General features: G+C 47.9%; 1 protein-coding gene across 3 annotated transcripts in view; it reads left to right on the forward strand.

The window, feature by feature from the left end:
* The window catches only part of RASAL3 (RAS protein activator like 3), a 48,113-nt gene that overhangs the window by 20,363 nt on the left and 15,440 nt on the right, over positions 1-12,310 (forward strand). For all 3 annotated transcript variants that reach the window (XM_079959205.1, XM_079959206.1, XM_079959207.1), the window contains 8 exons: positions 1,514-1,595; positions 2,703-2,800; positions 3,929-4,017; positions 4,695-4,800; positions 5,359-5,457; positions 6,773-7,318; positions 8,706-8,850; positions 10,550-10,694. In XM_079959205.1, coding sequence (XP_079815331.1) covers positions 1,514-1,595; positions 2,703-2,800; positions 3,929-4,017; positions 4,695-4,800; positions 5,359-5,457; positions 6,773-7,318; positions 8,706-8,850; positions 10,550-10,694 — 1,310 coding nt within the window. The remainder of the gene's footprint in view (positions 1-1,513; positions 1,596-2,702; positions 2,801-3,928; positions 4,018-4,694; positions 4,801-5,358; positions 5,458-6,772; positions 7,319-8,705; positions 8,851-10,549; positions 10,695-12,310) is intronic.

The raw sequence follows: 12,310 nt of genomic DNA on the forward strand, positions 1-12,310 counted from the left end.
AGCATGCCAGGCACTCCTGTCTTCCACTGCCTCCCGCAGTTTGGTCAAACTCATGCTGGTAGCTTCGAGAACACTGTCCAACCATCACGTCCTCTGTCATCCCCTTCTCCTTGTGCCCTCCATCTTTCCCAACATCAGGGTCTTTTCCAGGGAGTCTTCTCTTCTCATGAGGTGGCCAAAGTACTGGAGACTCAGCTTCAGGATCTGTCCTTCCAGTGAGCACTCAGGGCTGATTTCCTTCAGAATGGATAGGTTTGACCTTCTTGCAGTCCATGGGACTCTCAAGAGTCTCCTCCAGCACCATAATTCAAAAGCATCAATTCTTCAATGATCAGCCTTCTTTATGGTCCAGCTCTCACTTCCATACATCAGTTGTGGTCCTAAGCCCCATCTTTTTCCCTGACAGGGACTCAAGGAGGCTTACAGCTAAAATAGAAACCAGCTTAAAAGGTTGAGGGTGGGGGGAAGCAATCATTTAAAACAATCAAACTTTTTCCCCCCTGTTAAAACATACAGATCATTCCAATAAAAGCATCAGAGCACCAGCCCTTTCCTTTCCTTAAAAAACATTTCGTTCTTGTTGTTGGAACAATCAATCAATCAAACCTTTATTGCATTAGCATACAGCCATAGCAGGATAATAAATAAATAAATAAATAAATAAATAAATAAATAAAATGCTAGAGACAAACAACCAAACAAAATTCAAAGCGATATTACTGCAAATGTATATAAAGCATATAATGGCCCCAAAATAGGCTCGGGACATTAGGTTAAAAAGGTAATAAAAGAATTAAGACAGGTCCAGGTCTAGGACACACTACCCCGTCAGAGTAGCCCTGAGTTTCAAGGCCTGCACTATAAAGATTGCCACCCCACGTGAAACTTGGGGATTTGCGTCCACAAGAAGCGATTTCAAACAGTCTTCCTTAGATGTGATGGTGGACGGGATCAAGAGGAGGAGCTTAGTTCTTATTAGCTCATAAATAGGGCAGTAGAAAAAGAAATGTATGAAGTCCTCTACTTCATTCATTGTGCATGGACATAGACGCTGAGTAATAGGGGTCTTAGAGTAAATCCCCTGCAGGAAGGCCGTGGGTATAGAATGGAAACGGGCCATGGTAAACGGTCTTCTCAAATTGGGCTCCGTCAGGTCTATCAAGTAGTTGGCAAGTGATCTTACCACTTTCACTTTAGGGAGCCACATGGAGAGGCGAGCTGTGGTGGACTGTGCCCGGTCCATGGCCTCGTCTCTAGTAAGAATCCAGGCCCGGATTTTATGTTGATCCCAAGCTGACAGCGTGTCCAGATCTGGGAGGGAGTAGCGTGCAGTAATAGTCTCCATGGCCTTGGACCATTTATTGCTATGAGAACTAGTTAAAAAGGCTTGCCTGGCTGTTGTTGGAACAAGAAAGTCTTCACCTGCTGTAGTGTAGAAGAATGGGGAAGAGGGAAATCATTATCATTATCACCATCATCTATTTTGTCCGTGGTGTTTGGTTTGCTATTTTAGGGTCTGCTCCAGAATGGGAAACGAGCCAGTTCTGCTTCAGAGTCAAGTTTACTATACCCGCCAGGTACCCAGAGGGACAATGGTGAGTACTGAGAGATTGCCATATGCACACACACACAGAGAGAGAGTCTGTTGAAAAGGAGAGCAGGGCGTTGGAAGGATCCAGTCCTTGCCAGCCTCCGAGATCATGCCCAGGGTGTTTGTAATTTAGACATCAAAGCACAACAACCCAAATCATGTGAGCCACGGAGTCAGAGCCCTACCAACCACTGGGAAGCTAGTTTTCAGTAGCCACCAACCTGCCCCGTAAATTGGGCCAGTGAGGTCCTTTAAATGAGGTAACAGAGGTGGTGGAGCCTGAACAATTTCCCCTGGCACAAGATCAGGAGAGCCATTGTATCATGTGTCAAAACGTTTCCTTGAGAGCTCCAGTGTAGAAAGTACCGTATTTTTCGTTCTATAGGACGCACCGGACCGTAGGACGCACCAGACCATAGGAGGGGGAGAACAGGAAAAAAATAATTCTCCCCCTCTCTGCTCAGCGCCCCGGAGGCTTCGCGTTGCTTTCGCTGAAGCTGCCTGAAGCCCCCGGAGCGCAGCGGGAGTTCCCTGCGCTCCGGGGGCTTCAGGTGGCTTCAGCAAAAGCAACACAAAGCCTCTGGAGCGCAGGGGGAGCTCTCCCCCTGTGCTTTGGAGGCTTCGCGTTGCTATCGCTCAAGCCAAGGAGCCTGCATTCGCTCCATAGGACGCTCACACATTTCCCCTTCATTTTTGGAAGGGAAAAAGTGTGTCCTATAGAGCGAAAAATACGGTATTTGGTATGTGACCATTCATTTCGCAGGCTCACCTTACCCATGAGGCAAGGTGAGGCAGGTCCACGGGAGCAGCAGGTCCTGATGTCAATCTTTATTCCCCTCGTATTCCTTATATAGATCTTCCCTCACCTCTGGTCCCCTGGTGGGGAGGGGGGACACCATTTTGGTATCCGCCTCCAAAGTGCCAAAGTGCATTGGGTGGGTCAGAATTGGGCTGGCAAAGAGCCTCAGTCCAGGATACAGAGGGAGCAGCGAATGGTGAGCTGGGTGCTGGGTACTGGGTACCGCTTGCTCCCATCTTCCTGGAACTGCCTCTTCTGGCCAACATGACAGCCAACCAGTCCACTTTGCTTGGTCCATTTTGCTCCCGACAGAAATGCTCATCGAGGGAAGGAGCTTCTTAGACTCACAGACTCCCGAAAAAAGACCCTGCCAAGAGACTTCCTCCGGCTCGCAGCTCAGCAATGTGAAGGTACAGAAGATGTTCAGTATATTGCAGGTTCAAGGAGCCCAGACGGGTGCTTACTGGGAGCAGAGGAGAGATGGGGCCTTAGGAGGGAGGCATGACTCCTCAAGGGAGACGACGAAGAGCTATTTCATTTATATATTATTAGTTTTTTTAGCATATCATTTTCAACAATTATTAAACATACTTTTATATCTTATACAATTTTTTTTTACTTCCATCAATCACATCTGAATATCTTCCAATCTTTTTCACTTAATTTACATTTCTTATTTCACTATTACATTTAAATATCATAAATAATGTCTCTCTTCTTTGCAATATTTCATACATTCCTCCTTACAAAACTTCTTGTAGTCCTACTAGCGTAATTTGTTGATTACAGTTGCTCTTCAAATAGTTCCAGTCTTCTGTAAATATGTGGTTTAAAGGTAAAGGTAAAGGGACCCCTGACCATTAGGTCCAGTTGTGACCGACTCGGGTTGAGGTGCTCATCTCATTTTATTGGCCGAGGGAGGCGGCGTACAGCTTCCGGGTCATGTGGCCAGCATGTCTAAGCCGCTTCTGGCGAACCAGAGCAGCGCACGGAAACACCGTTTACCTTCCTGCCAGAGCAGGAACCCCGGGTACCTATTTATCTACTTGCACTTTGACGTGCTTTCGAACTGCTAGGTTGGCAGGAGCAGGGACTGAGCAATGGGAGCTCACCCCGTCGCAGGGATTCGAACCGCCGACCTTCTGATCGGCAAGTCCTGGGCTCTGTGGCTTAACCCACAGAGCCACCTGTGTCCCCAAATCTCTGCTTTATGAAGAACTATTTCAAAACAGCACTGGGCTGAGTGGGCTCATGATGGTCTGGTTTGGCATAAGGTACTACCATTATCTGCGCTGGGGCGCTTGTCAGATGAGACCTGTGTTCATCCAGATGTTGTTGGGCTCCAACTCTTGTCAGCCCCAACCTCCATGGCCGATAGTTGGGAGTAGCGGACATTGCTGTCCAGTCGCATCTAGAGCAAACCAAGTTCCACGCTCCTGTCATGGGGCAAGTCACACAGATAAACTCTCTTCTGCACTCAGAATTCCTTCGTTTCTTCATTTATTTATTGATTTTATTACATCTCACACCATCTCTAGGGGTTGCTATGGAAACGCATCAAGGACCGGAAAGGACGGCTCCAGGCCAAGACTGACTCCTCTACTGGACTTGTTGCTAATGGTAACAGGTAGGCCCTGAAGCCAGTTTGGAACAGAAGAGTCCATTGTTTTCCGTCTTTTATGCCTCTTTATGGATGCAATGGGCCCCGTTTCTTTCTGCCTCTGTTTTTATTTCCTGAGATCTAGAACGAAACCAAGATTAGATCAGGGGATTTGTCTAATAACTTGGATTGGCTGCATTAAATGCTGGCACCGTGTCTTTTTCAGAGGGGTTAGGATGCTATGGAAATTTTGTCAAGCTCACCATGCCTGAAAGGATGCTCTGTTTACTTTGTTGTGGGTACCATATTGCTTCACAACTGCTCTGTTTGGCTGGGGGCCCACACAGCCTCTTTCCCGGGTTGTGATCCTAGGAAGGGGTGACTCCCCTTGAACCCTGTATGTGCTCTGCCCCGTGATAGGGTCTTGCTCTTCTTCCAACGCCTCCTCCAGTTCTAGGTTGGTTCTGCTAGGAAAATGGCAGGAAAGAAGACAAAGCAAGATGTTAAGGGAGCGACAAGCCTCTAATAACTTTTTTTGCCAGATGCTGCAAAGTTAGTATAATCTGAGCAGAAATAAAAGTCTTAATAAAATATGCAAGGAAGGGATAATAATGCTTCTGTTGGTGATGGTGTCAGATGTTCAGGGTTGTCCATCCATCCACACTGTCTGCTTCTGTCCCGGCCCCTCTTGTCACTTCCTCCAGGGAGGCCCTTCCGGGCCCGGCTGTTCTCATGGACTTGGGCAACGAAAAGGATGCCTTGATCCGCCCACTTCACAACAGCCTTCTGGGAGAGCGGTACTGCTTTGAGGTATGAGCCTATTGTCATCCCTTGACCTGAGAAGCTGCATTTCTCCAGTTATGAAGGGAGACGTTCAGGGCCAGGCCTTGAGTGGGTGGGAGCTTGACCCAGCGATGAAAGAAATGCCTTCTGTACGCACTCGAGGACTCTGTCTCCTCCAGCTGGTCCAAGACGTGGAGAACTCGGCTTCCCAACCTCGACAAATCTGCCTTCAGTTCTCCATCATCTGCTATGTTGTTTTATCTATAAAGCTGTCGTGGCTACATGAGGGGCTGCAAGAAGCTCCTTTGTTGGGAATGGACCTGTAGATGAAGCAGAGGAGCATATTTTGGGGAAGAAGTAGGGCAAAGCCAGAGGCTGGCCATTCTTAGCAGGAGATAGCAATGCAAGCACTTTTTTAAAAGCTTACAGCGAGGCCCTAGCATTGGCACTGGGACGCAGTGCTGATGCCTGGCTTGGATTAAACCCTGCCTGTTCCTTGTCACTCCCAAGTCCCCCAGGGTTTGGTTGCCCATGGGACAAACCCAGGGCGTGTTCTTAAGCACAACCCTCCCTTCCTCTTCTCAGGTGCTGAGCACTGCAGGGCGCCGCTGCTTCAGCTGTGGCTCTGCTGCCGAGAGGACCCGCTGGATGGATGACTTGCGCCGGCTTGTCCAGCCCAGTATGGTAAAGAAGCATCTTCTGTACTTTGTGCTGCTTGCAAAGTGCGCATGATGCCTTTGTAACCGGTTTTCCCACTTGCCCTATGGTGTATTTGCCCACTCACCCACCCTTCCCTCTCGTCTTCTCCTATCCTTATTCCCTGTATAAATCCCTGTCCTCTATTGTCAGGCTTCGGGAAATCAGATCCCTCCCACGGTGGCAGCAAAGAAGCAGATAAAAAAGAAGAGTACCAATTAGTTTATTCAATAATCACAGCGATAGACAAAGGAATGCAGTCTCTCTCTAGAAATGGCGTTCCTCTAAGTAAAGTCCCACCCCTCCTTCGTCTCCCCTAATCTATGTCAGTCCTGCATCTGAGCTTTCTGTCTCTGAGCTCTCTGTTCTAATACCCTCAATGCCCTCCTGGTCCGCGGGGGGCGGGGGGCAGCGGGTCAGGAATGCTCTCCAAGGACACTGGACTCTGTCAGCTGTCTCCTCACTAGTGCTTCTTCTTCCTGCTGTTCCTCTTTCAATATTTCCCAGCTTCTCCCCTCTGCAGCCTCTGAACTATGCCCTTCTGCAAACCGCTGTTCTAAATCTATACTGTCCTCCTGTTCTCAGGAAGGTTCAGAAGAAAGGGGGGTGGTTCCCACCATTCCTCCTCAGTCCAGCCCCTGACATCTGTCCTGTTCTCTGCACTTGTCCACACCTCTCCTCTGGGGCAGAAGTTGTGACCTGACCATTCCAGGGTCTCATAGAAAAGTTAGCACTGCTGTACTTGGAATCAAACACAGGCCCTGAATTCCTCCCGTCTTTTGGCCTTGTCTCTGCTGGATTCTGCCACCATTGTTTTTTGTCCACCCCCCCCCCCCAGCTTTTTTTATTAAAAAGATGAATTAAGTCACCACTCTTTTAGTTCATTTATCAATGCGGGTTCATCTCTGAGCTATATATATTGCATAGCACATAGTTAAAATCCACAGTGGACAAGTGCATTCAAAGTCATTGCACAAGGCATTTTTTTCATTGGGTGCAAATTCAGGTTCCTTCCTCCCAACCCCCAATAACAAAATCAAGCAAATTAAATTTAACTTTGAGAATGAAACATATATTCAGCCTCCATTGTTGAACTAGATGACCCTCGGGGTCCCTTCCAAGTCTACAATTCCATTATTCCACCTTGACCCACCTTCCGCCTTCAACCTCATCCCACTTGCCTCTTGCTTTCCCTTCATCCTGCGTTCAGTCTGCCTCTCGAGTGATGGATTTCTGGCTGCATCTGCTTGCCTTGCTCCCTGTCTCGGTGTTTCTTAACCAAACCGCTGGCTCGTTTCCCCAGGACAACTGCGAGCGGATCGAACGCATGCTGAGCCTCTGGGTGTACGAAGCCCGCGACCTTGTTCCCAGGAAGCGCTACCTCGGCGAGGTGCGACTGGATGGGGTCCTCTACGCTCGCACCACAACCAAGGCAGCCAGCCCTGCTGGAACCATCTTCTGGGGGGAGCACTTTGACCTGAAGACTCTTCCACCAGCAGTGGAGCTGCAGGTCTGCCTGGTGCAGGAGGAGGACGGGCAGCAGCGGGCAAAGGGCAGCCCGGTTGCCAGCATGGCCGTTCCCCTGAAGGAACTGGCTGCAGTCCGCCAGCCCTTGGAAAGGTGGTACCCCTTGGGCAGAGACAGGCCCAACACGCCCGCCCTACGGCTACGTGGACGCTACTGCAACATCCGAGTGCTGCCCATCGTGCAATACAAAGAGTTTGCTGAGTATCTCACCTTCCACTATCGGGAGCTGTGTGCCGGACTGGAGCACAGCCTTAACGCCCGGGACAAGGAGGAGCTGACAGGGGTGCTGGTTCGCGTCCTGCAAAGCACAGGGAAAGCCAAGGTATCTCTTTGTTTGCAAAGGTAGACAGGGGCGGCCCACCCATGAGGCTAGGCAAGGCGACCGCCTTGGGTGGCAGGATCCACAGGGCCAGCAGATACCTAGGACTAGATGATCCTCAGGGTTCCTTCCAGCTCTATGATCCTATTATTCTACATCTGGAAGGGACCCTGAAGATCATTCAGTGCAACCTCCTGCAATGCAGGAATATGCAGCTGTTCCGTACGGGGATTGAACCTGCACCTGTCAGGATGCTGTCAGCGGCTCCTGGCTGGCTGCCCAGGAAAGTATAAAGACCAGGAAAAGTTTCTTACTGTCCTTTTTTATTTCAATCTTTACAGAGAGAGGCTATAGAGCCTAGCCTCTTGGATAGTGGCATTGTCCCGAGTGAATCTCCACCCGCCGTCTCTCCCACATTCTCATCATCTCCTCTACGGGTGCTGCTACGTGCCCTTTGTCTTAGAGCTCTTTGCTCTCCTACTTTTAAGGCTCGCTGTGTTCTGGGAGATGGAGGGTCTGGAATGCTTTCTAATGACAATGTGTCAGCCAGCTGTTGCTCCAGTTCTGCCTCCTCCTTCTCATTATTTCCCAACTTTCCCCCTCATCTGCCTCTGAGCTGTGACCTCCCGCAGACCACTGTTGTAAATCTAAATTGCCTTCCTCTTCCTCCTCCCTGGGAGGGTCAGGATGGGGAGGTGGTCTCCACTATTCCTCCTCCACTGCCTAGACCCAAACATCACCCTTGGCATTATCAGCACCATGCTCTAACCAACGGAACTATTGAGGCTGACTTATCCCCACGACCACTTTCAGCGCTAGAGGTGCTGGAACTCACCATGAACACCTCCCTCGTTCTCTTAGAATGGCAATGGCGTCCACCTGATTGGTTCTGGAATTGCGTTCCAGTGAGTTCCAGCTGGGGAAAAAAGCTCTGATGTTCCTGATGTAGATCTTCACCCACCCCTTCTTCCCTGGCAGGGAGTGGGACGCCATTTTGGGATCTGCCTCAGGTGCCAAAATGTCTTGGGGCTGGCCCACAACGTAGAAGATGGGAAGGCCTTGGATACAACAGCCGCACAGCCAGTTCAAAGCTGATTCCCCTCACCTGTCACTGTGTTCCGCTGGTTCTAGCCTTACAGCCTGCTGCCCTTCTAGGGTTTTCTAGTATTGCAGGGTTACTAAAGTGGCTCTCAGAAGCCAAGTTTGCTGCAAGAATAACCCTGGACTGCTTTGCGCTTTCCCAGAGCTGCAGCATGGACACAGGGCCCTGGATATCACTAGGTTGGGAGCCTGGTTCAGAATCAGGATTCCAGGGTGAGTCAGTTGGTATGGGAGATCTCTGAGGAAGGGTAGGGTTTGTTCAACTAACCATTCCTGTTTTGTGTTGCAGGACTTTCTCATTGACTTGGGTGTGTCAGAGCTGGACCGTTTCGATGAGCGCGAAGCACTGATTTTCCGTGAAAATACCCTTGCCACCAAAGCCATCGATGAATACATGAAGCTGGTGGGAGGCCCTTACCTGCTGTCCACACTGAGTAAGTTGGCAATCGGCGGATAGGGGCGTGCAGCATTTTCTGAAGGAGCTAGTTAGGTTTCCCTGCTTGATTGCTGCCAGAGGAAACTCCAGAGTTTGGGCCTCTAGCAACAAAGAGTATTGCACTCCCTTAAAGACTTAACATATTTTATTTTGTGAGCTAGAACCCACTTCAACATCTGCATGAGTGCTATCCTCAGTTGCAGGATTGGTACAGAATGTCATTCTTCTCTGGTTAAACTTAAACTGGCAGATTAAGTTGATGGATTATGCAGAAATGGCAAAAATGACTGGAAGAATCAGAAATCAGGAAAACCAGAATTTTAATAAGGAATGGGGAAAATTTATAATTTATAATTAAAAGTAATTGTAAACAGTTAAAATTGTTAGTAGGCTTGGAATAACACGTAGTTTAATGGTGAATTTTGGATATAATGGAGATGTAAAAGATTTGAATTATTATAAAAAATGCAGGAGGAAATGACTAACAATAGGACCCACAAAGGGGAGGAGGGAAGTCCAGGAGAGTCTTTGAAATCTTGTTTTTATGATGTATGTTGGATATGTGAGCGTAAAATGTTAATTTGAAAAACCAAATAAATAAATTTTAAAAAAGAAAAGAAGTGGCAACAGAATGCAAAAAGTACAGCTTGCAACTCTCTATGGCCTGTAAAAGTGTGGGCGAGAGGATAGTTATTATGATGATTATTTTTTTAGTAGGCTGTCGGTCAGTATGCCTTCTTTACTAAGTTATTATTGATGTTTTGTAAAGTGTTTCTAATATCATGCACCACCTTGAGATCTTTTGATAAAGGGTGGTATATAAAATTGAAATAAGAAGAAGTCATTTTGACCTCAGGTCTATGCAAAACGACCCTTCATGGCAGTATTAGCTGGGAATGCTCAAGTAGTCTGGTCAGTGCCGGATTTACGTGTAAGCTAAACAAGCTATAGCTTAGGGTCCCACTCTCTTGGGGGGGGGGCAAAAAAATTAAAGGAAAAAACTGGATGTACATTTCCAAAATACAAAATAAAAAACAAATTAAACAAAACCTACATATAGCAACAGTGTTTTGTGTTGTGTAGGCTCCTATGATGTAAGTCATGGGCCCCGCCTGCTAGCCTGCTCCCTAAAATACCACTGGTTCGCTCATTTCTATATATAGGGTGCCTACATTCTGCATGGCAACATGTGCAAATGGCTTTAGATACCTATTAGGTCTATAAATTATCATATAGCAAATGTTCAACACAAAAAACAGAGGTAATTTGTTGTTGACAAAGGACAGCTGGACATATAAAGGGCCCCATTACACCAACCTAGCAGTTCGAAAGCACGTCAAAGTGCAAGTAGATAAATAGGTACCGCTCTGGCGGGAAGGTAAACGGCATTTCCGTGCGCTGCTCTGGTTCGCCAGAAGCGGCTTAGTCATGCTGGCCACATGACCCGGAAGCTGTACGCCAGCTCCCTCAGCCAATAAAGCGAGATGAGCACCGCAACCCCAGAGTCGTCTGCGACTGGACCTAATGGTCAGGGGTCCCTTTACCTTTACCTTCAGTAGCTTAGGGCCTCATCAAACCTCAATCCGGCCCTGAGTCTGGTCTTCATTGTGGGTCATGTTGTAGTCTAAGGTATCCCTGTTGTAACTCTAGCCAACACTGTAGCCTGGCTGAAATTAAAGCATGAGGCTGTGTTGCAGGTGATATAGTCGCCCAGCCATACACTTTAGAGGACAGCTGTGAAGTGGATCCCAGCAAATGTGCGCCGTATGACCTGGCTGACAACCGCAGCAACCTGCAGCACATCTGTGAAGAGATCTTCCGGAGGATTGCTGTTTCTAGCCAGTGAGTGCTTGAGTGGGTCATTGGCGGGTGGAGGGGGGCGGACGCTCTCCCCACTGGGCCTGCAGAAGTGAAGCCGGGGGCACCATTTGTGGTTTTCTGTGCCCGCCACTATGCCTCTCATTCACAGAGTATCGAGCCAGAAAGTTGCAGTCCGGGATCCCTCTTACGGCCCCCTCAGCCAGGCAGCACTCTGGCCCAAATGAATGGGAAACAGCAGTGTGGGAATGTTCAGGGATGCAGAAGAGGATATATTGTTTGATTATAACCTTTCCAACTTGTGTAAACAAGTTCACAATTTAGCAGAGTAACCTTCCCCTTTTTAAACTCACAGCGGATGCGTTTGCTCAGGCTCGCTAAAGCCTCTATAATAACTGTTCTGGTATTTCCCCCCCCCCCCTTTATTGCCTCATAAAAGATAAGACATACCACAGTCTTCTATAAAAGTATAAAAAGAGTTTACTCACTCACATTCTGTTCATAATTGGATCCCAGAAGGCAGACTTAGCTTAGAAAAGCAACATACACCTGGAAACTATCTCATAAGGAGACAGTCCCTTTGTCCTCTCTTGGCTGGAGAACAAGAGAGCATCTTTGGCTAAGCAGATGTTGCTTCTTCGACAAAAGTAGTCATAGAGATGGAGAGATGGCGGCCAGTCCTATGCTTTTGTTACCTGCACAGGTGAGGCCACGCCCACCTCTAGTCACATGCAGAGGAAGTCTGTCCCAGCCCAGAAGGAAACAGGAAGTTTACCTGCTGGCTGGACAAACATTCCTCCCCATGTGTAAACATGTTCACTCTAGGAATATTGTACTTGACTGCTCTTGTGTTTCACATTCCACAGGCAGGGCATTCAGTTTCAGGAGGGGCTCCCCGAGATGTTGGGGCTCAGCAAGCGCTACCAGAGTGTCACTGTTTTGGGGTGGGATTCAGTCAAGTCCCAGGAAGTTCAGGCTGCACAGTTCATGCCGATTTGGAGCTCTTGTGAAACAAACCCACTTCCCCCAAAGATTGGATTTTTTATTTTATTTTTTGCGATAAGGAAAGAGTGAAATGGCCGCTGCTTGATGCAGATTTGTCTTATCAAGATGATTGCTCATTAGATAGCCAAGGTTGTCTAATCTCTGTAAACAAATTGGGCTGAATGCTCATTAAACAGGCTGCTTGGAAGCGACCTTAGTCATAATGAAAAGAGTGCCTTTGATTCTATGCTGGATAAGACAAGCAACTCTCATATCTGAGGACAAGAGAAAGGATTTCTAGCAGAGTGGATTGCACTATTTAGGTTAGTGCAATTGAAGTAGCGTGCTCCATTACCCCGGGGCAACAAATCCATTAAAAAACCCCAAAACAAACCTGTAGCCTTTTTGCAGTTAGGAAAGTGACATAGAAATGCCCTGAGAAGTGTGGGACGAAGATTAACAGGAAGATTTTTACGTATGCAACAGCTGTGGCCCATGTTTCGTTAGCCCAAAAATGGAAAACGAGCCAGGTCCCAACCAAAGAAGAGTGGCAACTTAAGCTGACAGAATATGCACAACTTGCAGACTTAACACATAGAATAAGAGAACAAGAAAAACATACATTTAAAGAAGATTGGAAAACATTTAGTGAATAT

This window comes from Podarcis cretensis, assembly GCF_951804945.1.
Source record: "Podarcis cretensis genome assembly, chromosome: 17".
In the NCBI taxonomy this organism is placed as follows: Eukaryota; Metazoa; Chordata; class Lepidosauria; order Squamata; family Lacertidae; genus Podarcis; species Podarcis cretensis.